General features: G+C 44.2%; 1 protein-coding gene across 2 annotated transcripts in view; it reads left to right on the top strand.

Moving 5' to 3' along the window:
- FSTL4 (follistatin like 4) overlaps positions 1-27,726 on the top strand; it is a 590,275-nt gene that overhangs the window by 490,492 nt on the left and 72,057 nt on the right. For both annotated transcript variants that reach the window (XM_072145816.1, XM_072145815.1), the window contains exon 7: positions 10,492-10,658. In XM_072145816.1, coding sequence (XP_072001917.1) covers positions 10,492-10,658 — 167 coding nt within the window. The remainder of the gene's footprint in view (positions 1-10,491; positions 10,659-27,726) is intronic.

Raw genomic sequence — 27,726 nt, 5'->3', positions numbered from 1 at the left:
TTTTTTTTATTTGCAGCTAGTACCATATTGTGAGGAATTTGCAGGGGGACTTGCTACCGTTGTGTTTAGCTCTTAGTGACACACATATCCACCTCAAACACCAAAGTGGGAAAATTTATTAGGGGTTTGATTTCAATTAGGCACAGTCTGCCATTTACTTTTTATTTTACGTTTATTTTTTTAATAACTCAGTGTCATCTCATCTTGCATAGTAGTGTGCTTTCATACTTGGCTAGAAAATAGCCATAGGAGAATCCAAACGGCTTACTTACGCCTACAGTAGCGTTATATATATTTGATTTCTGGTTGATCTGCTGGTGGCTGTACTTGCTGCAGTGCATCTACTAGCAAATTGTGAGCAATTTGTAGTGAGACTTGCGACCGCTGTGTTTTGCGCTTAGTGACGCACATATCCATTGCAAAGACCGAAGTGGGAAAATTTATTAGGGGTTGGATTTCAATTAGGCACAGTCTGCCGTTTGTCCTTTTTTATTTTACGTTTATTTTGTTTAATAACTCAGTGTCATCTCATCTGGCATAGTAGTGTGCTTTCATACTTGGCTAGAAAATAGCCATAGGAGAATCCAAACGGCTTACTTACGCCTACAGTAGCGTTATATATATTTGATTTCTGGTTGATCTGCTGGTGGCTGTACTTGCTGCAGTGCATCTACTAGCAAATTGTGAGCAATTTGTAGTGAGACTTGCGACCGCTGTGTTTTGCGCTTAGTGACGCACATATCCATCGCAAAGACCGAAGTGGGAAAATTTATTAGGGGTTGGATTTCAATTAGGCACAGTCTGCCATTTCCTTTTTTATTTTACGTTTATTTTGTTTAATAACTCAGTGTCATCTCATCTGGCATAGTAGTGTGCTTTCATACTTGGCTAGAAAATAGCCATAGCAATAGGATAGCATCGTTTGGTTTTAAAAACTAAAAAACACAAAAAAAAACAAAAAAAACACAAAAAAAAGTTAAAAAAAAATTAAAGCTATAACTCTCATTTTCAAAATGTTTAACCCGAGGGCTAGGGGTAGAGGACGAGGGCGGGGACGTGGGCGTCCAACTACTGCAGGGGTCAGAGGCCGTGGTCCTGGGCGGGGTGAGACACCACCTGCTTATGAGGGAGCAGGGGAACGCCGCAGAGCTACTCTCCCTAGGTTCATGTCTGAAGTTACTGGGACTCGTGGTAGAGCACTGTTGAGGCCAGAACAGTGCGAACAGGTGATGTCGTGGATTGCCGACAATGCTTCGAGCAATTTGTCCACCAGTCAGTCTTCCACGCAGTCCACCCATGTCACCGAAATCGGCACTCCTCCAGCTCCTGCACCTCAGCCTCCTCCCCCCCAGTCTGCCCCCTCCCAGGAAAATTTGCCATTTGAACCGGCATACTCTGAGGAACTGTTTTCTGGACCCTTCCCACACTCACAAACCACTTGTCCGCTGCTGAGCAATTTTCCGATGCCCAGGTTTTCCACCAGTCGCAGTCTGTGGGTGATGATGACCTTCTTGACGTAGTGGAAGAAGTGTGTAAAGAGGTGTCCGACAATGAGGAGACACGGTTGTCAGACAGTGGGGAAGTTGTTGTCAGGGCAGGAAGTCCGAGGGGGGAGCAGACTGAGGGATCGGAGGATGATGAGGTGACAGACTCAAGCTGGGTTGATAGGCCGGGTGAACACAGTGCTTCTGAGACAGAGGAGAGTCCTCGACCAGAACAGGTTGGAAGAGGCAGTGGTGGGGCCAGACGGAGAGGCAGGGCCAGAGCTGGTGCATCAGCGCCAAATGTGTCAACTAGTGAAGCTCCCGTGGCGAGGGCTCTTGCGGCGAGGGCTAGATTTTCAGAAGTCTGGAGGTTCTTTAAGGAAACACCGGATGACCGACGGACTGTGGTGTGCAACATTTGCCAAACCAGGCTCAGCAGGGGTTCCACCACTACTAGCTTAACTACCACCAGTATGCGCAGGCATATGAATGCTAAACACCCCACTCAGTGGCAACAAGCCCGTTCACCTCCGGCCGTGCACACCACTGCTCCTTCCCCTGTGTCAGCTGATAGTCAGCCCCCTGCCCAGGACCCTGCCACAAAAACCCCATCGTCGCCTCCACGATCCTCCACAGCATCCACCAGCGTTCAGCTCTCCATACCCCAGACGCTGGAGCGGAAACGCAAATATAGTGCAACCCACCCGCACGCCCAAGCCCTTAATGTCCACATCTCCAGATTGCTTAGCCTGGAGATGCTGCCCTATAGGCTAGTAGAGACCGAGGCCTTTCGCAACCTCATGGCGGCGGCCGCCCCTCGGTATTCGGTCCCCAGCCGCCACTACTTTTCCCGATGTGCCGTCCCAGCCCTGCACCAGCACGTGTCAGACAACATCATCCGTGCCCTGACCAACGCCGTTTCTGACAAGGTCCACCTGACCACGGACACGTGGACGAGTGCTGCCGGGCAGGGCCACTATATATCGCTGACGGCACATTGGGTTAACTTGGTGGAGGCTGGGACCGAGTTTGACCCTGCGGCTGGTCATATACTGCCGACGCCGAGGATTGCGGGGCCTACCTCGGTCCAGGTGTTTCAGGCCTACTATGCCTCCTCCTCCTCCCACCCCTCCTCCACCTCCTCCTCCTCCGAATTACCATCCGTGGGCATGGCGCCATCAGTCGGTAGCTCTAGGCACAGCCGCTGTGCCGTCGCTAAGCGACAGCAGGCGGTGCTCAAACTGCTGAGCCTAGGCGATAAAAGGCACACCGCCCAAGAGCTATTACAGGGCATCACGGCGCAGACTGATCTGTGGCTGGCACCGCTGAACCTGAAGCCAGGCATGGTTGTGTGTGACACTGGCCGTAACCTGGTGGCGGCTCTGCAACTCGGCAGACTGACACATGTGCTATGCCTGGCCCATGTGTTAAATCTGATAGTTCAGCGTTTCCTCAAGACATACCCCAATCTGTCTGATTTGCTCACGAAGGTGCGTCGCATCTGTGCGCATTTCAGGAAGTCCAGCACAGATGCTGCCACTCTCAGGGCAGCGCAGCGCCGCCTCCAACTGCCCGCTCACCGACTGTTGTGCGACGTGCCCACGAGGTGGAATTCAACACTGACCATGTTATCCAGAGTTTACCAGCAGCGCCGAGCGATTGTAGACTGCCAGATGTCAACTTCCACCAGAACTGGTAGTCAGGTCAGTCAGCTTCCTCAAGTCTACAATGAGGAGTGGACGTGGATGTCTGATATCTGTCAGGTGCTGAGTAACTTTGAGGAGTCAACACAGATGGTCAGTGGCGATGCCGCCATCATCAGCCTCACCATCCCGCTGCTTGGCCTGTTGAAAAACTCTCTGATCAGCATGAAGTCGGAAGCTTTGCGCTCGTCACAAGAGACGGGGGAAGAAGATTCCCTTGTTGATAGCCAAAGCACCCTTAGGTCTGTTTCTCAGCGCATATCGGAGGAGGTGGAGGTGGAGGAGGATGAGGAGGAAGAGGAGGAGAATGTTGGCGAGACACAAGAGGGGACCATTGTTGAGTCCTTCACTGTTCAGCGTGTATGGGCAGAAGAAGAGGAGTTGGAGGAGGAGGAAATGGACAGTCAGGCCAGTGAGGGGAGTGAATTCTTACGCGTTGGGACTCTGGCGCATATGGCAGATTTCATGCTAGGCTGCCTATCCCGTGACCCTCGCGTTCAAAGAATTTATTCCAGCACCGATTACTGGGTGTTCACTCTCCTGGACCCACGGTACAAGCAAAATCTTTCCACTCTCATCCCTGGAGAGGAAAGGAGTGTGAGAATGCATGAATACCAGCAGGCCCTGGTTCACAAGCAGAAACAGTATTTACCTTCTGACAGCGCTAGCGGCAGAGTGCGTAGTTCTGCGGGACAAGTAGCGAGGGAGAGTAGGCGAGCAGGCAGCTTGTCCAGCACTGGCAAGGGTACGCTTTACAAGGCTTTTGCCAGCTTTATGTCACCCCAGCAAGACACTGTCACCTGTCCCCAGTCTCGGCACAGTAGGGCTGATCTTTACAGAAAGATGGTGAGGGAGTACGTAGCTGACCATACCATCGTCCTAAATGATCACACAGCTCCCTACAACTACTGGGTTTCAAAGCTGGACATGTGGCACGAACTGGCGCTGTACGCCTTGGAGGTTCTTGCCTGCCCTGCCGCTAGCGTCTTGTCCGAGCGGGTTTTCAGTGCAGCTGGTGGCATCATTACCGATAAGCGTACACGCCTGTCGACTGACAGCGCTGACAGGCTGACGCTTATTAAGATGAATAAAGCATGGATTTCTCATAATTTCCAATCTCCACCAGGTGAAGGAAGCTCAACCTGAATAATTGATCCACTCCTCCTCCTCCTCCTCATTTTCCTCCTTCTCCTCCTCTTTGTACAGTAAAGCAGAGGAAACTGGCTATTTTTTGACAGGGCCCACTGGCTCTAGCTATAGTACTTTATGCATTTAATTTTTCTGGAGGGCCACCTACCCGGTCCTCTGTTTTAAAAAATTTTTGGGAGTGCCACATACAGGCACTCAATCTATTCAATTTTTCTGGAGGGCCACCTACCCACTCCTCTGTTTTAAACAATTTTTGGGAGTGCCACATACAGGCACTCAATCTATTCCATTTTACTGGAGGGCCACCTACCTGCTCCTCTGGTTTGAAAACTTTTTTGGACTGCCACATACAGGCACTCAATCTATTCCATTTTACTGGAGGGCCACCTACCTGCTCCTCTGGTTTGAAAACTTTTTTGGACTGCCACATACAGGCACTCAATCTATTCCATTTTACTGGAGGGCCACCTACCTGCTCCTCTGGTTTGAAAACTTTTTTGGACTGCCACATACAGGCACTATCCAAATTAAATTGTCTCCATAGCAGCCTCCACACGTTGTCTCCATTGCTACCTCCAAACGAGGTGTGTCAGGCAGAAATTTGGGTTGTTTTCATGGATTCCACATCAAAGTTGTTAACTTTGTCGCCACCCTGCTGTGTTATCCACAAAATATACTGGCAAACTTTTATCATTTACCAATATTATTTCAGCGCTTCTTGCGCATCTGTTTACATTCCCCTCACCCGGCATATCCTAAACTTATGAGAACGCTACTACACTTGATCTTATACAAAAGGTTCCTAGAAGTGCTGTTTGGGGAGTAGCCTAGAGACAGGGGCTTGGATTGGCGAAAGCTCACCTGGCAGCGGAGCGCCAGCTCCATGCGCATCATGCGCTTCTTGTGCATCTGTTTACATTCCCCTCACCCGCCATATCCCAAACTTATAAGAACGCTACTACACTTGATCTTATACAAAAGGTTCTTAGAAGTGCTGTTTGGGGATTAGCCTAGAGACAGGGGCTTGGATTGGCGAAAGCTCGCCTGGTAGCGGAGCGCCAGCTCCATGCCAAGATCCAACTAACATAGTTTTAACTGCAGCACCTTTAATCTACTACTAGTTCACTGCCTCCATACATGGTCCCCTTATCAAACGAGCTGTGTCAGGCAGAATTTTGGGTTGTTTTCATGGCTTCCATGTTAACTTTGTCGCCACCCTGCTGTGTAATCCACAAAATATACTGGCAAACTTTTATCATGTACCGATATTATTTGAGCGCTTCTTGCTCACCTCCTTTGGTTCTTCTCTGCCACCCATTGGTTTGAAGCCTGAGTCCATTTAGAGTATGTCGCCATGCCACTCTCTAGCCTGCCGCTGCTGCCGCTGCCTCTGCATGCCGTCCCCTATAGTGTCAGGGTCAATTATTGGATGTTTTACATGCTATCTAGCTTCATTCTGTCACTCTGTCATGGCCATGCTGTTGCCCATAGTTTTGGCATAATGGTGCGATTAAGCAGCCTCAGAGGCATCCATGCATGCTGCCCCTGCTGTTTCCTGTCCATTTCCGTGGTGTTTCCATCCTTTTCTGAGGTTCCCAGGTGTTTGGCCAAGCTTCCCTGTGCAGAGCCTTGGTCCCCTTGAAAAATGCTCGAGTCTCCCATTGACTTCAATGGGGCTCGTTATTCGAGACGAGCACTCGAGCATCGGGAAAAGTTCGTCTCGAATAACGAGTACCCGAGCATTTTAGTGCTCGCTCATCTCTAATTCCAGCACTACCTCCTGGGTCGAAAGTTCAGGCTGGTATCAGACCACGCTCCTCTGAAATGGCTAAGGGAGAAAAAGGGTAACAATGCCCGTGTGACCCGTTGGTTCTTGGCTTTGCAAGACTTTAATTTTACAGTGGAGCATAGGCCTGGAAAATTACAAGGTAACGCAGATGCGCTGTCTAGGGTTTATTGCATGCTGGCTGAAGGTGCCCAGACCCCCTGTGTTGGGCAGAGGGGGGGGGTATGTAGAAAGGCACAAGGTGTTGTGGTGGATGGTAGATACGTGTCACCGTGGTGCCTGGCCTCGGTGAAGTAAAAACCAGTATTGCTGGTGTCGGCGGCGTTCGGCCACTGACACACTTTTGTTATTTTAGCATAGCTGCAATACAGCTGATCCGGGATGGGTTTTTTCTGAAGCAGTCACAGTGCTGGGTGGGATGGCTGCTCCCACGTTCCAGGCCAGGGCTTGCAGCCCTATGTAAAGCCACCTGTGTCAGGAGAAGGGTGGGTGGTTCCCTACCTGTGTGTAGCTGAGTGGAACACAGGGAATAGCAGAGCCAGAGCTGAGCCTTGCTGTTTGGGGAAGTCTGAGGACTGAAAAGGTGCTCCTAACCCAGGAGGGTGAAGTACGGTACTGTGTCTGTGAATGTGAACTGTGCTTGACAACATGGACTGAGATTTATCATATGGACTATGCATTTTGTTTTGACGGATGGAGCAAGCCCTTTTCCCTGTTATTTTTATGTCTAAATAAAGACACCTGTTTTGTTCACCTGAAAGACTGCTGTCTGGCGCTTCTCTAAAGGCTACCATTTGAGTGAATCCCTACAGTAGTTAATATAGGTTTCTCTTTTTAATCAAAATTTTATTGAGGAAGAATACATACAGTGAAAATTAGACTTCTGGTAAAGTTGTATCGTTACAAAAGAAAACGTGTTCATCCTATACCTCCACAGAGTAAAGCGGCACATCACATTCCTCATCATTTTTCCATTTTCTCCCCAAAAAGTAATGAGTAATACTCAGCGCCCATCCAGCATAAATGTGCTGTACGGATATAAATACATCTTAACATTGGCATCTCAGATACCTCTTTTTCCTTGGCAGGCAGCATTTTTCTGTCATCGGAATTATATTTACTTAAAGGGGGTACAACGCTCTAAGGAGCATCTGAATGATCTGTGGCCGCAAGGGAATGAAGCAACAGAAGAAATGGCACCACTTGTAAAGGACAATCCCACATCTAATGTATATATCAGTTACGGCTTGTTTCGGGTTTAAAGAAAATCTACTGCTTTAATTTCATGTATTAGGCTACATTCACATGAACGTATGGGGGGCGTATATACGGCCGACGTATTTATATATTTATATATATGTATTTATATATTTATATTTATAAGGCATATATACGTCCCCCATACACTTCTATGGGCTCACGGCGCCGTAAGGGTCAGTACGGTGCTGCACACGTGCGGCGCCATACCGTTCCATAGCCTGTAGAAAGATAGGACATGTCCTATCTTTCTATGGAATATGGCGCCGTGCGCTCTGTATTCCTATGGAGGGGGGGGGGGGGGTGAGCAGTGCTCATCCCCTGCCCCTCTTCCCCTGTTGCCGATGTATACCCGCCGTACTACGGTGTGACGGGCATACATCGTGTGAATGTAGCCTTATGAAGCAAACATACCTTTAGAATGCTGTAGCTACACTGATGCAGGTACATATCATGTTTAATCTCTGAGCTGAAAAAGTGGTTTTGCTGAAAAAACTATTATAAAAATCAGGACCTTGCATCAAATCAAATGGTAGGTTTCCTTTAATGAGATTTTGTCGTACATTGAGCTTATACTGTAAATGGACACATGCTTCAATTACATTTCTTGCCAGACTTCACTTCACATGTTTCCTCACTAGTTTTTTATCATCTAGTAAATGTTTTCTGAAGTTTGGTACCTAAAGAACTCCCCACCATATGGGAATTTGAATCTGGATTAACATATCTGTCCCTCAGTATGGACAATGAGAAATTGGGATGAGAGTGAGATTTGGCTTTTGGAGTGGCTATCAAGTTGGAGAATTTGAGGTTTTCTTAGTTACTTCACAAAGCCTTTATCATTTGTAGGTGAAGGAAATACATTACAATGGAGTTCCAGCTTCAAATTATGGATACTAATAACATCAACAAATTCCACTGACTTAAAATGAAGTTGGCCGTTTTTACAGGAATAATACTGCTTCATGCTGCCCCATTTTTCATGACATATTTTCCTCTTTAAATTTACATCTGATTATTTTGAGGAGCTCTGCCTGGGTAAATACCTCCATCCCATTTAAACATAAATCTCATTAATACACAGAATTTTAATAATATCACTACAGGCATGTAGTTGATATTTCATTAACATGATTCTTCAAGAATATAATTATAAGGTGGTGTCAGTTTGACATATTGATAATTTATTGAATAGTAGCCATAGAAATGCATACAGCTAACATAGCAGAAATGACAGGCTTGAGAATTACAGTATGAGGTGTCTCTGCAGAGAGAATTATTTGTAGCACATTCACAATCCATGTGGTTAGATCTGTATGTACTCATTTATACCTGCTCCCTCCAATGACCTCAATTATAGATGTCTTATTGTTAAATTATGATTGCCATTGGCAGTCTGCAGATGACACTAGGAAGAAGACTCCTGTGATAAATCAACACCACATGTAACACCTTGCAAGATGTGATTAGAAGAAACGTTGAGGAGGCAGCCGAACATTCATTTAGCAGAAAATAAACCCCCAGACAGGATTAAAGATGAAAAAGAAATATGTTAAGCAGATGTAAAAGTGTGAATTTACATGTCATTGAAGCAGTGCAGTCCTGTCTCTGTTATAATGGCAAAATCTATTTTGTTTTAAGTAAATGTTTGAGAACCTGTAACCCACAGCATACTATAGAAGATATTGACACCTTGTAAATCACATATTTTCTGTATGCTTTCGTTTCTTTTAAACCACCCTTGTATTTTTCAGTAATTACTGATAACATATTACAATATATAACATTACCTTATTTCTTTCTATTGTAAGAGTGTGAACCTAGTGGGCGCTGGAGAGCGACCCACAACCAGGGTTAAAAAGGACCTTGACCACTCCCTTCCCTGACCAACTCCAGAGGGAGAGCTCACTGCAAGCCAGTGCTTTGTGTCCTGCAGTCATCAGGAGGACTTGGGACCAGTTGGAGACAGACAGGTGGTCTGTCCCAAGAGGACTGGAATCCAGTAAGGACAATGTTTGGTTGAGCTAACCAAGAGCCAGAGCGCTGAGGAGGAACCCCAGTAGTGTTCCTTGAACCTAGAAGGGAGGTAGTGCCTTAAGTAGAGGCTAAGCTGTTTGTTATTTTTGTTCCTGTAAATGTTTTAAAGCTGAATAAAGCTGTTTTCTTTTGGATTGCTACAAGCTCCTACGTTACTGTTTTTGGCGCTCAGCACCACAAAAGTCGCCTGTGTGGTCCGGAAGCTTCTACCTTTGATGCTAAGAAATTCTTGATATCCCTCTGTTCTGTTGGCCCATGTGAGCCTAGATAGAGCCCATAATAATTACACCCCCAGAAGTAATATATTAGATGTATATGTAATTATTATGTAATGTTTGATTATATGTAAGATGTAATTGTATGTACCACAAAGGCTGAGGTACATACAGTATACAGTACTTGTGGTCTCTTCGATTTTCAGGAGAATATTGAGGATGATATTTACATTGTCTCTTATCAGGTAGAGTTGGTAATGTCTCCAGATGCCCATGGGATTTTAAGGTTAAAGGGCAAGGAAAGGGCAAAACAAAAATACAAAGTACTTTGCATGTTTTACAATATTTCCTTTGAAACTTTTGGAAGGTTTGTATTAACTGATGTGAAGTGTATGTTAAGTAAGCATTAGCCATGCTATCTATAAGTGCTACAGGAGTTGATCCATTGGATAGGGAATATGTCAAAGGGGTGTTCCCATTTCAGCAAGGAATTGATATTGTTTGAATAATGAAAAGCTATAAAATTTTCCAATACACTTTCTGTATCAAGTCTCGACAGTTTTCTAGATATGTGCTTGTTGTCATTATATTGGAAGCTTCATTGTTTATTTGCAGTGGACATAAATCTTTCCATGGTTACAAAGGTGCGCGGCTCATTATATCACATTATATCAGGATCAGACTTGTTGATAAATCTTGTGCAGAATATGACTGCCTAGATTTTGCACTTATTGTAACATCTTTTGGCATACTTTTGATAAATCCCCTGCCCCCTGTTTTGATCATAAAGATATACACTCAAGATATAACCATGGACTTCATTTAAAATGTTTGTTCTTTATCCCTTCTTCTCTTTCCAGAGGTGGTCCAGCTGACCCTTGACCAGAATAAGGAGGTCAGTGTGACGACTGTAACCGTTGGATTAAGTACTGTACTTACCTGTGCAATTCATGGAACACTACGTCCTCCCATCATTTGGAAGCGCAACGGAGTAATATTAAATTTCTTAGATTTGGAAGATATAAATGTAAGTGACAATATTGGATAAAAGGAGCTTTACAGATTTTTTTTTTTTTTTAAGAAGTCAATTTAGGTCTCATGCACACAACCGTAAATTGTAGCCCTGAGTTAGGCACAAAAATGGTAGGTAGCTCACAGCGCTATAGACTTCTATTATGCAGGATCACAATGTGGTGAACACTAGAGATGAGCGAACATACTCGTCCGAGCTTGATGCTCGTTCGAGCATTAGCGTACTCGAAACTGCTCGTTGCTCGGATGAATACTTCGCCCGCTCGAGAAAATGGCATCTCCCGCCGTTTTGCTTTTTGGCGGCCAGAAACAGAGCCAATCACAAGCCAGGAGACTCTGCACTCCACCCAGCATGACGTGGTACCCTTACACATCGATAGCAGTGGTTGGCTGGCCAGATCAGGTGACCCTGGAATAGACTAGCCCCTGCCTGCGCTGCTCGGATCATTCTGTGTCTGGATGCCGCTAGGGAGAGAGCTGCTGCTGGTCAGGGAAAGCGTTAGGCTGTTCTATTAGAATAGTGTTAGGCAGGAGTGATTCTACAAGAACCCAACAGCCCTTCTTAGGGCTACAATAACGTTATACATTTTTTTTTATTATTTGCAGCTAGTACCATATTGTGAGGAATTTGCAGGGGGACTTGCTACCGTTGTGTTTAGCTCTTAGTGACACACATATCCACCTCAAACACCAAAGTGGGAAAATTTATTAGGGGTTTGATTTCAATTAGGCACAGTCTGCCAGTTTCTTTTTATTTTACGTTTATTTTTTCATAACTCAGCGTCATCTCATCTGGCATAGCAGTGTGCTTTCATACTTGGCTAGAAAATAGCCATAGGAGAATCCAAACGGCTTACTTAGGCCTACAATAGCGTTATATATTTTATTTCTGGTTGATCTGCTGGTGGCTGGCCTTGCTGTAGTGCATCTACTACCATATTGTGAGGAATTTGCAGTGAGACTTGCGACCGTTGTGTTTAGCGCTTAGTGACGCACATATCCATCGCAAAGACCGAAGTGGGACAATTTATTAGGGGTTGGATTTCAATTAGGCACAGTCTGCCATTTACTTTTTATTTTACGTTTATTTTTTCATAACTCAGCGTCATCTCATCTGGCATAGCAGTGTGCTTTCATACTTGGCTAGAAAATAGCCATTAGGCCTACAATAGCGTTATATATTTTATTTCTGGTTGAGCTGCTGGTGGCTGGCCTTGCTGTAGTGCATCTACTACCATATTGTGAGGAATTTGCAGTGAGACTTGCGACCGTTGTGTTTAGCGCTTAGTGACGCACATATCCATCGCAAAGACCGAAGTGGGACAATTTATTAGGGGTTGGATTGAAATTAGGCACAGTCTGCCATTTGCTTTTTATTTTACGTTTATTTTTTCATAACTCAGCGTCATCTCATCTGGCATAGCAGTGTGCTTTCATAGTTGGCTAGAAAATAGCCATAGAAATAGGATAGCATCGTTTGGTTTTAAAAACTAAAAAACACACAAAAAAAAAAAAGTAAAAAAAAAATTAAAGTTATAACTTTCATTTTCAAAATGTTTAACCCGAGGGCTAGGGGTAGAGGACGAGGGCGGGGACGTGGGCGTCCAACTACTGCAGGGGTCAGAGGCCGTGGTCCTGGGCGGGGTGAGACACCACCTGCTGATGAGGGAGCAGGGGAACGCCGCAGAGCTACACTCCCTAGGTTCATGTCTCAAGTTACTGGGACTCGTGGTAGAGCACTGTTGAGGCCAGAACAGTGCGAACAGGTGATGTCGTGGATTGCCGACAATGCTTCGAGCAATTTGTCCACCAGTCAGTCTTCCACGCAGTCCACCCATGTCACCGAAATCGGCACTCCTCCAGCTCCTGCACCTCAGCCTCCTCCCCCCCAGTCTGCCCCCTCCCAGGAAAATTTGGCATTTGAACCGGCATACTCTGAGGAACTGTTTTCCCACGGTCACAAACCACTTGTCCGGTTGCTGCTGAGCAATTTTCCGATGCCCAGGTTTTCCACCAGTCGCAGTCTGTGGGTGATGATGACCTTCTTGACGTAGTGGAAGAAGTGTGTAAAGAGGTGTCCGACGATGAGGAGACACGGTTGTCAGACAGTGGTGAAGTTGTTGTCAGGGCAGGAAGTCCGAGGGGGGAGCAGACTGAGGGATCGGAGGATGATGAGGTGACAGACCCAAGCTGGGTTAAGAGGCCGGGTGAACACAGTGCTTCTGAGACGGAGGAGAGTCCTCGACCAGAACAGGTTGGAAGAGGCAGTGGTGGGGCCAGACGGAGAGGCAGGGCCAGAGCTGGTGCATCAGCGCCAAATGTGTCACGTAGTGAAGCTCCCGTGGCGAGGGCTCCCGCGGCGAGGGCTAGATTTTCAGAAGTCTGGAGGTTCTTTAAGGAAACACCGGATGACCGACGGACTGTGGTGTGCAACCTTTGCCAAACCAGGATCAGCAGGGGCTCCACCACTACTAGCTTAACTACCACCAGTATGCGCAGGCATATGAATGCTAAACACCCCACTCAGTGGCACCAAGCCCGTTCACCTCCGGCCGTGCACACCACTGCTCCTTCCCCTGTGTCAGCTGATAGTCAGCCCCCTGCCCAGGACCCTGGCACAAAAACCCCATCGTCGCCTCCACGATCCTCCACAGCATCCACCGGCGTTCAGCTCTCCATACCCCAGACGCTGGAGCGGAAAAGGAAATATAGTGCAACCCACCCGCACGCCCAAGCCCTTAATGTCCACATCTCCAGATTGCTTAGCCTGGAGATGCTGCCCTATAGGCTAGTAGAGACCGAGGCCTTTCGCAACCTCATGGCGGCGGCCGCCCCTCGGTATTCGGTCCCCAGCCGCCACTACTTTTCCCGATGTGCCGTCCCAGCCCTGCACCATCACGTGTCAGACAACATCATCCATGCACTGACCAACGCCGTTTCTGACAAGGTCCACCTGACCACGGACATGTGGACGAGTGCTGCCGGGCAGGGCCACTATATATCCCTGACGGCACATTGGGTTAACTTGGTGGAGGCTGGGACCGAGTCTGACCCTGCGGCTGGTCATATACTGCCGACGCCGAGGATTGCGGGGCCTACCTCGGTCCAGGTGTTTCAGGCCTACTATGCCTCCTCCTCCTCCCACCCCTCCTCCACCTCCTCCTCCGAACTACCATCCGTGGGCATGGCGCCATCAGTCGCTAGCTCTAGGCACAGCAACAGTGCCGTCGCTAAGCGACAGCAGGCGGTGCTAAAATTGCTGAGCCTAGGCGATAAAAGGCACACCGCCCAAGAACTATTACAGGGCATCAAGGCGCAGACTGATCCGTGGCTGGCACCGCTGAACCTGAAGCCAGGCATGGTTGTGTGTGACAACGGCCGTAACCTGGTGGCGGCTCTGCAACTCGGCAGATTGACACATGTGCCATGCCTGGCCCATGTGTTAAATCTGATAGTTCAGCGTTTCCTCAAGACATACCCCAATCTGTCTGATTTGCTCACGAAGGTGCGCCGCATCTGTGCGCATTTCAGGAAGTCCAGCACAGATGCTGGCACTCTCAGGGCAGCGCAGCGCCGCCTCCAACTGCCCGCTCACCGACTGTTGTGCGACGTGCCCACGAGGTGGAATTCAACATTAACCATGTTATCCAGAGTTTACCAGCAGCGCAGAGCGATTGTAGACTGCCAGATGTCAACTTCCACCAGAACTGGTAGTCACGTCAGTCAGCTTCCTCAAGTCTACAATGAGGAGTGGACGTGGATATCTGATATCTGTCAGGTGCTGAGTAACTTTGAGGAGTCAACACAGATGGTCAGTGGCGATGCCGCCATCATCAGCCTCACCATCCCGCTGCTTGGCCTGTTGAAAAACTCTGATCAGCATGAAGTCGGAAGCTTTGCGCTCGTCACAAGAGACGGGGGAAGAAGATTCCCTTGTTGATAGCCAAAGCACCCTCGGGTCTGTTTCTCAGCGCATATCGGAGGAGGTGGAGGAAGATGAGGAGGAAGAGGAGGAGAATGTTGGCGAGACACAAGAGGGGACCATTGTTCAGTCCTTCACTGTTCAGCGTGTATGGGCAGAAGAAGAGGAGTTGGAGGAGGAGGAAATGGGCAGTCAGGCCAGTGAGGGGAGTGAATTCTTGCGCGTTGGGACCCTGGCGCATATGGCAGATTTCATGCTAGGCTGCCTATCCCGTGACCCTCGCGTTCAAAGAATTTATTCCAGCACCGATTACTGGGTATTCACTCTCCTGGACCCACGGTACAAGCAAAATCTTTCCACTCTCATCCCTGGAGAGGAAAGGAGTGTGAGAATGCATGAATACCAGCAGGCCCTGGTGCACAAGCTGAAACAGTATTTCCCTTCTGACAGCGCTAGCGGCAGAGTGCGTAGTTCTGCGGGACAAGTAGCAAAGGGAGAGCAGGCGAGCAGGCAGCTTGTCTAGCACTGGCAAGGGTACGCTTTACAAGGCTTTTGCCAGCTTTATGTCACCCCAGCAAGACACTGTCACCTGTCCCCAGTCTCGGCACAGTAGGGCTGATCTTTACAGAAAGATGGTGAGGGAGTACGTAGCTGACCATACCATCGTCCTAAATGATCACACAGCTCCCTACAACTACTGGGTTTCAAAGCTGGACATGTGGCACGAACTGGCGCTGTACGCCTTGGAGGTTCTTGCCTGCCCTGCCGCTAGCGTGTTGTCCGAGCGGGTTTTCAGTGCAGCTGGTGGCATTATCACCGATAAGCGTACACGCCTGTCGACTGACAGCGCTGACAGGCTGACGCTTATTAAGATGAATAAAGCCTGGATTTCTCATAATTTCCAATCTCCACCAGGTGAAGGAAGCTCAACCTGAATAATTTATGCACTCCTCCTCCTCATTTTCCTCCTTCTCCTCCTCTTTGTACACTAAAGCAGAGGAAACTGGCTATTTTTTGACAGGGCCCACTGGCTCTAGCTATAGTACTTTATGCATTTAATTTTTCTGGAGGGCCACCTACCCGGTCCTCTGTTTTAAACAATTTTTGGGACTGCCACATACAGGCACTCAATCTATTCAATTTTTCTGGAGGGCCACCTACCTGCTCCTCTGGTTTGAAAACTTTTTTGGACTGCCACATACAGGCACTCAATCTATTTCATTTTTCTGGAGGGCCACCTACCTGCTCCTCTGGTTTGAAAACTTTTTTGGACTGCCACATACAGGCACTCAATCTATTTCATTTTTCTGGAGGGCCACATACCTGCTCCTCTGGTTTGAAAACTTTTTTGGACTGCCACATACAGGCACTATCCAAATTAAATTGTCTCCATAGCAGCCTCCACACGTTGTCTCCATTGCTACCTCCAAAAGTCGTCCATATAGCTGCCTCCATACATCGTCCCCTTATCAAACGACGTGTGTCAGGCAGAAATTTGGGTTGTTTTCATGGATTCCACATCAAAGTTGTTAACTTTGTCGCCACCCTGCTGTGTTATCCACAAAATATACTGGCAAACTTTAACGATTAACCGATATTATTTCAGCGCTTCTTGCGCATCTGTTGATTACACTGCTGTGTAATCCACAAAATATACTGCCAAACTTTTACCATTTACGGATATTATTTCAGCGCTTCTTGCGCATCTGTTTACATTCCCCTCACCCGCCATATCCCAAACTTATAAGAAAGCTACTACACTTAACTTGGTGGAGGCTGGGACCGAGTCTGACCCTGGGGCTGGTCATATACTGCCGACGCAGAGGATTGCGGGGCCTACCTCGGTCCAGGTCTCAAAGGCCTACTATACCTCCTCCTCCTCCCACCCCTCCTCCACCTCCTCCTCCTCCGAATTACAATCCGTGGGCATGGCGCCATCAATCGGTAGCTCTAGGCACAGCAGCAGTGCCGTCGCTAAGCGACAGCAGGCGGTGCTCAAACTGCTGAGCCTAGGCGATAAAAGGCACACTGCCCAAGAGCTATTACAGGGCATTCCACATAAAACTTGTTAACTTTGTCGCCACCCTGCTGTGTAATCCACAAAATATACTGGCAAACTTTTACCATTTACGGATATTATTTCAGCGTCGGGCAGAATTTTGGGTTGTTTTCATGGCTTCCACATCAAACTTGTTAACTTTGTCGCCACCCTGCTGTGTAATCCACAAAATATACTGGCAAACTTTTATCATTTACCGATATTATTTCAGCGCTTCTTGCGCATCTGTTTACATTCCCCTCACCCGCCATATCCCAAACTTATAAGAACGCTACTACACTTGATCTTATACAAAAGGTTCTTAGAAGTGCTGTTTGGGGAGTAGCCTAGAGACAGGGGCTTGGATTGGCGAAAGCTCACCTGGCAGCGGAGCGCCAGTTCCATCTCAAGATCCGACTAACATAGTTTTAACTGCAGCACCTTTAATCTACTACTAGTTCACTGCCTCCATACATCGTCCCCTTATCAAACGAGCTGTGTCAGGCAGAATTTTCAGGTGTTTCACCAGATACATAGTGGAACGCGGCCCATCTGTCGCCGCCATGCTGGAGACCTGAAGTTGCAATCATAGCAGCGCAATATGGATGCCCCATACTGTCGCTCTTAATCATGGAACCATTTCCGTAAAAACAATTAAAAATAGAACCACTATGCTATTCCATTATTCCTAGGTGAAATATTCAAACGACCCGGCCTGCTTTGAAAATTATAATTTTTTCAAAGTAAACGCTTCTGGCCCCCAGGCCCATTTTGGGTGGGGAGGAGCCGAGAGACAGGGGCTTGGACAGGCGAAATCTCGCCTGGCAGTGGACCGCCAGCTCCATCCCAAGATTAGGCAGCCTCAGAGGCATCCATGCATGCTGCCCCTGCTGTTTTCTGTCCATTTTGCCTCCACGATCCTCCACAGCGTCCACCAATGTCTCATTTCAACTCTCTATACCCCAGACGCTGGAGCACGAGAGGATATGCAGCACATCATCCCCTTATCAAACGAGCTGTGTCAGGCAGAATTTTCAGGTGTTTCACCAGATACATAGTGGAACTCGGCCCATCTGTCGCCACCATGCTGGAGACCTGAAGTTGCAATCATAGCAGCGCAATATGAATGCCCCATACTGTCGCTCTTAATCATGGAAGTCGTCTCCATGGCTGCCTCCACATGTTGTCCCCTTATCAAAAGAGCTGTGTCAGGCTCATTTTTAGGGTGTTTCACCAGATACGTTATGGAACTTGGTCACTATGTCGCCAACATGCTGTGTTATCGACTAAATATACCGTCAACCTTTTGTTCACATAGGAAATCATTTCACCTCCTTTGGTGAAACCTGAGTCCATTTAGGGTATGTCGCCATGAGACTCTCTAGCCTGCCACTGCTGCCGCTGCCTCTGCATGCCGTCCCCTATAGTGTCAGGGTCAATTATTGCATGTTTTAGATGCTATCTAGCCTCATTCGGTCACTCTGTCATGGCCATGCTGTTGCCCATAATTTTGGCATAATGCTGCCCCTGCTGTTTCCTGTCCATTTCCGTGGTGTTTCCATCCTTTTCTGAGGTTCCCAGGTGTTTGGCCAAGCTTCCCTGTGCAGAGCCTTGGTCCCCTTGAAAAATGCTCGAGTCTCCCATTGACTTCAATGGGGCTCGTTATTCGAGACGAGCACTCGAGCATCGGGAAAAGTTCGTCTCGAATAATGAGTACCCGAGCATTTTAGTGCTCGCTCATCTCTAGTGAACACACATTTACCTACCTGGCCACGTCGCAATCCCCAATCCAGAATGTCCGAGGATCATGGATTGTGTCGCTTTCCTGCATATGTCGTTTCCTCGCTCAGTATCCCCGGATCTTCCTGGTGCATGTAAGTGTATGTCTTGCGACACAATTTAATTGTTAATTCACACGAATCCATCAGATCGTCTGATGGCCCGCCCTCCGATTTCTGTTGCATGAAAGCCGGCGCCGAGGCGCCAAATTCAATCCCCATCTAAATGCCTGTCCTCAAAAGGTCGGAAACCCGATGGAAATGCGACCGCGGGACCCTTAGTAAATAAGCCCCATTGTGTCCCACGGCACAGTGACGCATCACAATTAGAGAGTAGGTCCTTTTTCTGCCACAATTTATGTTGCAGGCTTTTAGCTTGTAAGGGGATGGGAGGGGTGAGGAGCACTCACCAGTTCCATCACCACCCAGTTGAAGCAGACTGCAAACTACCCTATTTGTAACCCATTTTAAGCACTAGGTCATGTGCATTCAGCCCTTTTCCTTAAAAATATGAAGATTATTAGTAAAACGTTTGAATAAACATGTATTTGATCCTACTGCTTCATCTGTCATTAAAAGGTTTTATAGGTCATGATACAGGCATGCCTGGGCAATGCACTTGTGTGTTTGACAAAGCCATTTTTGCAGTTTAATTGAAGCCGATTTACTTTGTTTGCACAAAATGGAACATATCTGCATCACATGTTCAAAGGGCACTTCCTAAAGGGTCATTTCCTAAAAGACTTGTGCAAATATTTTGGTGAGTTTTGTGCATTTCGGTAGTTTTGTTATGTATATGCCTCAAATATAACTACTTGTACCTTTTGTAAGAAGTATATATGCTGACTTCATTGGTTTTCTTTTTTGGGAAGTTAACCAACAACATTATACATACCGTATATACTCGAGTTAAAGTTGAGTTTTTCAGCACAATTTTTGTGCAAATGTTTTTTTGTCCCTTTTTTGGCAAATCTTTTTCTGCCACTGGGAGTATTAACCCCTTAAGGACGCAGGGTTTTTTCGCTCATTTCTCGCTCTCCACCTTCAAAAATCCATAACTTTTTCATTTTTACGTGGACAGACCTATGTGAGGGCTTATTTTGTGCGTTACAAATTTTACTTTCCTGTAATGTTATTTATTTTAACATGCCGTGTACTGCGAAGCTGAAAAAAAATTCCAAATGTGGAAAAATTGAAAAAAAAAAAACGTTCTTGTGGGCTCAGTTTTTACGACTTTGACTGTGCACTCAAAATAACCCCTCAGCTTTATTCTTTGGTTCGGTGCAATCGCGGTGATACCAAATTTATATAGGTTTTATTGTGTTTTAATACATTTTCAAAAATTAAACGAATGTGTACAAAAAAGAAAAAAAAATGTTTGCCATCTTCTGAAGCTAATAACTTTTTCATACTTTGGCGCACGGAGCTGTATGAGGTGTCATTTTTTGCGAAAAGATCCGACGTCTTCATTGATACCACGTTGAGGTCTGTGTGACATATTGATCATTTTTTATTCCATTTTTTATGTGATGTAAAAAGGTGTAAAAGTCGCATTTCGGACATTTGGGCGCCATTTCCCGTCTCGGAGGTCACCGCCGGCCGTAACCGTTTTTATATTTTGATAGATCGGGCATTTTGGGACGCGGCGATACCTAATAAGTTTGTGATTTTTACTGTTTATTATGTTTTATATCAGTTCTAGGGAAAGGGGGGTGATTTGAATTTTTAATATTTTATTATTTTTTTTAATTTTTTAAACTTTTTTTTTTTCACTATTTTTTAGACCATCTAGGGTACATTAACTCTAGATGGTCAGATCGCTGCTACCATATACTGCAATACTTCTGTATTGCAATATGTGGCATTTTTGCAGCACATTCATTACAATGAGCCACTGGCTCATTGTAACGAATCTGCAGATGCCAGATAGTCTCGGGTCAAACGAAGGCCTGAGGCTACCATGGCAACCGATCGCCACCCCACCAATGGCGTTCGGGGACGCGGCGATCGTAACAAAGATGGCGGCGGCAACGGAGGGGTTAATAAATGCCGGCAGCAACGGAGGGGTTAATAGCCGCAAGTTATTAGCGCAAGCAACGACCGCGGTTATTAGTGGTGGGGGTTTTCTGCAATATGCAAAAACCCCCAGCCCGTGAGCCTCTTGATACATTCCTTATACCTCTGCGCCGTAGAAAGGAAATCAACCATTTAAAAAAAAAAGACATCCAAGGATCCTCACCTACACCCCTCTTCAGTCCTATCCCTGAGCCGTCCTCCGCTAAGCTTGACACGCCGGGATCACCTAAAAAATAAAGTTATAAAAAGCAGGCCATAGCCAGGGGACAAGATGTCAGTGCTCAGGGCTTCTAGTTAAGCACACCCTCGCCACCTCCCTGCTATGCTATGGCCGTGCTATGGCCTGCTATTTATAACTTTATTTTGTATGTGATCCTGGCATGTCAAGACTATTGGAGGACAGCACTGGGATCGCGATAAAGAGAAACGTACGTGAGTATTCTTAGATTTTTTTTGTTTTTTTTTTAAATGGTTGATTTCCTTTAAAATATTTACACTCGATGCCCCAGTCTGAATATATTACCCCTGCTATATTTTGCTTCCATCACTGTTTGCCTAGTTATTATCCTATATGGAGAAAGTACTGTAAACAGTTCTATAGCTATTCACAGAGCAGTGTATACGATACAATTAAACTTTAATCCACTTTTTGTAATGATGGCTCGGGGATACAGGGACAACAAACCAGACAGTGAGCCCTAAGTCTGAGCCCCCCAATGCTGTCACCTGCCTACTTGCCTCCGGTATCCTATTGATACGGGACAACCACGAAGACGATCCCTTCCTAGGCCACAGTGCAGACAAAGAACACGACAAACAAACAATACACAAAGGTAGCGAAGTCAGGTAAACCGGGTCACAACGGAGAGAGCAATATATAAGCAGAATCAGAAAGCGAGAGCCGAGGTCAGTAACGAAAGCCAAAGTCAGAATGCCAGAGAAGTCAATATAAGAACAAAACACTGAAAGGACTGGGGAGCTGAAAATACGAGTATTACCAGCGCTGGGAAACCTGTGCTGGGAAGTAATATAGGTGACTGGGGAACCTCCCCTCAAGGTGACTGGAGGAGGGATCTGTCATTCACAGCAGGTTAACTGTTGCTAGACTGCAGGGAAGCGGGTGTGGTGCAACAATCAACCCTGCAGCAATCTCAGTCTCAGTTCACACACAGGAACACTGAACAACCTCAACGCCTTCTAAGCCGCATACCGCGGACAGAAGACGATACAGGCAAAGACGTAACACTTTTATTCATTATAAAACAACAAACTAACCGTTACTGGCCAAAGGACTTCAAGCATTCACTTCTTATTATGAACATTTTTCTTTGGTCCTCTGTGGTAAAAAAAACTGACAACAATGATCAACCCACTAAAAAGCATTGGCTTTTGTAGCCCGGTAATTTAATTATCTCAATTTTCATCCTGAGGTTGCCTGAAGCGGTTACACAATTGCATTTCTACTTTGCACAACAAGGTTAGCAATTAAGTTAATTGGAAATACATGAGAAGATTAATTGCAGAATTTAACTTCAAGGAAATGATGTTGCACATTGCTACAGCTGTCCCTGCAAACAAAATGTCTGTGTTACTCCTCCTCTGGGAATGAGAGAGAAGAAATCCACATTTCAAATTCCATTTCATCATTTTGGGCTGCTAAGTGATATTTTATTTGCAATTAATTAGCTTGAAATGAATGAAAGAAAAAGAGAAATATGACATTCAAAAGAGCTTTCTATGGTATAAGTGGCAGCAGAATATTTTTATGTCAGAGATATTCCAATACGAATGTATCAGCAACAGGTAGCTGATTGTTCTGTTACTGGATTTCATCTCAGCCTTCATCTGAATGACTAAGAAGATGAATCTACGTTTTGTCTTACTTGTCATTCTATTTTTTTAACTAAAAGAATCGTCAAACTAAATTTATGTGAAAATGAATAACAATCAATAATCAAAGACGTGTATTCCATGACTGAGCCCCTCACCTCATAGTTTGTTCTAACTCTTAGCCCTTTAGTGAAACTTTTTCAGTGATGCTTATCAGACATTTTAACTATGTATCAGCAGAGCATCATATAGGCAGCTAATGACAATAAATAATCTTCCCTCTTTATTAATATTTGCCCAAATTATGGAAATTGTGTGATGACTGTTAATGAACTGTTTAATAGAGGTTTATGTCCCTATGAGTCTGTGTGGTTCAGACTATCACAAAATTAAATTGGAAGACTTTCCTGTGGTGTGCTCCCACATTCTAACGTCTTTGGTGTCCCAGGTGATCTTCCACACAAGACGCATGCACCCGGCGTCATGGAGAGGAGGACGGGGTGCATCTCCTTAGAAATGCATTGTGTACGGGCTGTACTACAGGGAAAGATAGGACATATCGGAGCGGTGCGGTACGATATGTCCGCACCATATTGCTATGTGCGACACAGAAGGTGACCAGTAAAGTGATCCAGTGTCTCTTACTGTTGGGTAGTGACTTTACTGCTGGAGTTCCAAATGGATTGCCAAAGTATTCATACCTCTTGAACTTTTTTTATTCATTTTTAAATTTTACAGCCACAAACTTATATGTGTTTCTTTGACATTTTATTTCTCATAGAAATTGATTGCTGCTTTTCTAAATTTGTATATAATGAAAATGAAAAACTAGAAGTGGGGCATGCATTTGTATTCAGCCCCCTGTAGTCTGGTAACCCTAATGAGGAAATGGCGTCCTATAGCCTTTAAAAGTCACCATATTATTAAATAGAGAACATCTGTATTAATTTATTCTCAATATAACTACAACTTTTTTGTAAAGTTCTAAGAAGTTTGTTAGAAGAAATAAGTGAAAAAACACCATTTTGAAAATCATGGAAACACCAGACATTTCAGGGATAAAGCGGTGGCAAAGGATAATGCAAGGTTAGGTTTAAAAAAATAGCCCGTACTCTGAACATCTCACAGAGCGATGTCCAATCCATCATCCATCCATCATGGTGGCTAAAGGTGGTACTACATAGTATTGGCTCAGGGGGCTGAATACAATTGCAGACCACACATTTAAATTTTTAATATGCAGAAATTTGCAAAAGGAGGTATCATTTTCTTTTCAATTCACAAATACTTGATACTTTTTGTTGATCTATAAAATAAATTATCAATGAAATACATTTAATTTTGTGGCTGGAATGTTTTAAAATAAGAAAAAATATTTTGTACAACACACTGTGCACCGAATTTATTCTCAGTTCAGGCTACATAGGCCTCTTGATGTATCTGGCCAGGCACAGGGGGCGCTAGTGGTGTATAATAAATCTTCCCTCCATGTTCTCGTGCTTAATTGCTCGCCTGGGTAAGCTGTTGGATAACAATATTGTATTGGATAAAATAAAAACATTTTGATACATAAAATAGACACAAATAATCACAAGATACAAATTAAAGTGGTTTCCAAATCACAAACAATACAATCTTATAAAATATCCTACCATCATATTCATATTCATTCCCTATTTCAAATTAATTCCATTGTCAAACCTACATTATAAATCCATAAACCACTGGGGATTCCTGTGTACGTCTTGTACATGCGTACTGATTCAGTGATCGCAACCAACACATGAGCAGCAGTTGCATTGGAACCACGTAACTTGACCAATGGAAAATGCTAAAAACTGGAGCTGGACCAAGTCCACCAAAAGATATAATTTAAAGGTGATATCCTTACGTGTATCATTATATGTTCTAATATGGTATTTGCACTGTTTTAAATATGGGAAAATTCAGAATCATAAATTATTAAGACACTTTGTTTAAAAGTACATGTTTAACAATAATTGAGCTTAGCCACACACCCCCTTAATCACTATACACACTTATTGGTCCTAAACAACTAGTAGAATATAGTTTTTCCAGTAACCAATTTTTCATTTACAGTACCTACTATATGTGTAGTGTGTCAATTGTTGCAATTAATTGTAGCAATTAATATCACCATAGCAGATATCATACAAAATGTACTCTATGTTCACATGTACTGTAGTAAAAATGGATCTCATTCTTATAATTTATATCCTGGGAATTTTACTGTTCAAGTGAAAGACTCAAAAACCTTTGAGCTTGCAGCAAGTCCAACTATTGTATATGCAAAGTTCCCATTTAATTATGGTTCTGAATATGCCCAATGACTAAAATTACCACAGTAGAACATATAATGGTAGTCTAAGGTTAAGGTTGTCATCTTTGATTTAATACCTTGTGGTGAAGTTGGTTCAGCTGGAGTCAGTTCATATTCACTGAACATGTTGTGGTTGCAATCACTGGTTGCATCTGATGCAGCTACTGCGCAAGATAGAGTCCCTAGAGGTTTGTAGGTTTATAATGTGAGTTGTGTCTTAGGAAAATAGAATGAATATGAATTTTATGGTAAAATAGTACTTGACAGTTATGTTTGTGTTTGGGCACCCACTCCAGTGCTTTATCTAGGGGAGCAATTGAGTACACAAATTTTTTTACTACATGTTCTGACCTATGGCTTGACTCTTAACCTTGTTGGAACTTTACCAGGACTTGGACCAAAAGGGTAGGAGGCCTTGCAATCAAAATATATGTACAAGTTGAAGGGTGAATACCAGGGAGGTTCCTGGAATGATACCTACCATACTCCTTGTTGCAATGAGGTCAGACTGAGAACATGTGATTTCATTTCATTGTGCAAGATGTCATTCCAGGTCATGTTTTGCTCAGATTTAAGATTCCAAAAGAAAATTTGTACAAGGCTACAAACATCTAAATAACTATTTCTATGTAGTAATTCAGTGTTATCTGTCTTAAAAGAGAGAAGCCAGACTAAAATCACAGTTTTCTTTGTTGTAAAGCTGGTGATGCTGAATTTGCAAAGACCAATGTTAACTGCTCCTGATTCTAATATAATTTCTATGGAAATGCATGCTAATGTATAGAGCAAGCAAGTGACCTAGTGTTCCCTATAAATGAAGATGAAATAGTTGACAGATAAGCAGGCTGATAATTTTGAATGAACATGCTTATGCAGGCTTTCATGATATTATGCAGACTAAACCTTATTGCCATCTTCTACTTTTTATAGTCTGAATAAAAATTCAAGAAAAGGTCAACCCAGGGTCTAAGTCATTGAATTGCCTCATGATTCCATAAACAGTGAGGGCTATAGGATGTGATATAAAAATTCAAAAACCTTTAAAACCCATAAAAGTAGGTGTCAGATCTGTGAGAAAGACGATGTGAGAAAGGTGTCACCCCTTAAGGATTGAATACTTACATTTTTTTACATTTTTTATGTAGATCTATTTTCACCTTGCTAGAGTTACATTTTTTTTTATTTTTCCATCAACGTAACAGATCAGGAATGTTATTTTTGAAATGAGTTGTACTTATCATTGGAAATGGTATTCCATTTTTCTATTCCACATGAATTTGTAATAGCTCTGAAGAACCTCCAAAAGTTCACCCGACATACAGACGACCCCTAGTTACAAACGGACCTCTGGATGTTAGTAATTTACTGCACTTTAGCCCCAGGCTACAATAAACAGCTGTAACAGTTATTAAAGGTGTCTGCAATTTAGTTTTATCGTTAATCCTGGTTCTTATGACAATCCAACAATTTAAAATACAATTGTCACAAAGACCAAAAGAAATTTGTCTGGGTTTATAATTATAAAATATACAGTAGCGACTTACATACAAATTCAACTTAAGAACAAACTTACAGAACCTATCTTGTATGTAACCCTCCCGGGTTACATACAAGATAGGTTCTGTAAGTTTGTTCAGGTAGTACTACTGTAGTACTACCTGTACATACCTCTTATTCTATCTGGATTTTGTTTGATGATTAAACTGTTCTATGATTTAGGGCAAGGAAGAGCTGCTGCCTGTTGTACTAGGACTAAATGATAAGCATGAGATCTTGTACTAAACCTGAGAACGACTTGCTTCACTTTCCTGTAGTGGGTGTAGATATTGCATTCATACCCTGGACATGAATACTTCGGTTACTGAAAAGAGGAATGATACCATAAATCTGGGGAGAAAAATCAGCCAAAATCAATACTTATATAATTCCATAAGTTTTTAATGCAATGTGTAACAGTAAAACAGTGGTTGCACAATGTAAAAGGCTGGCAGCTGCCTGATATAACTGTGGGCGACAGGTGATTACGTTGTTTTTACTGCAGATGACAATAAAGAAACAATGAAAATTAAACTTGTAGCAATTCAGTTCTAATCTGCTCAACCGAGAGAGAATCATTAATAGTTTACATGGAGACGTCCTGCACTTTGTACAGAGAAGATCATTAACTATTTATTAAACTTTGATATTTCCTCAGTAAAATTGCCTGTGTAATTATGGGCAGTTGATTTAATAAAAGATTTTTCATGACATTAATTATTATGGAAATACGGCACTGCATTATTTTTTATTTAGAGAAGGATTCTCTTCTCTGGGGCTTAGGTTCAGCCATGAATTAGTATAGTGAAATGCTAATGAAGATGACATCGCTCTTGTCTTATGAAAATGAATTATTAAAACAGTTATAAGATGTGATTTAAAAGCCCGTGACTCATTTAATTTTTATTGTTCTTAAATGAATCACTCCTGGATGAATTGTACGCAGATCCATATTATTAGCTACGAACAGACAAATCATGTTTTACAGCATCTTCGATCATCACACCTGAATCATTCTACTACATGAGGGATGGGTTTGGAGAGAAACATCCATCATTAACCTGATCTGAATGGTGTATACACTGCTGAGGAAATGCCTAATACAGTCCCACAGTCATGAAAATATGTATAAAACTGTTTTCTGGCATGAACAAGTCCAAAGTTTTTGTGCAACTGTGTGAAGTTATTATTGTACAAAACTGGACTGGCATCACAGAATTTTCTGCTGAGCCGTAGTCCAAAATTGTATCAGCTCTTTGGTTTCTACCATCAGTAAATATACTTCCAACATACCATGAAGTTAGGACAAACACAAATATTTCTACTATTACAGAATTTCATTGTATGAAAACTGAAAAACTGTGATCGACACTTTGTGCATACATAAGTATGCACAAAGTGTCGATCACAGTTTTTCAGTTTTCATACAATGAAATTCTGTAATAGTAGATAAAATTATAGATTTTATCACTCTATCATCTATTGAGGTGAAACTTAGAGTGGTCATCTTTGTCTCAAAAGGGGCTATATTTAGCACTCAAA

This window comes from Engystomops pustulosus, chromosome 4 (genome assembly GCF_040894005.1).
Source record: "Engystomops pustulosus chromosome 4, aEngPut4.maternal, whole genome shotgun sequence".
Classification (NCBI taxonomy): Eukaryota; Metazoa; Chordata; class Amphibia; order Anura; family Leptodactylidae; genus Engystomops; species Engystomops pustulosus.
The sequence above is the reverse complement of the archived record's forward strand: the minus strand, read 5'-3'. Positions and strand labels throughout refer to the sequence as shown.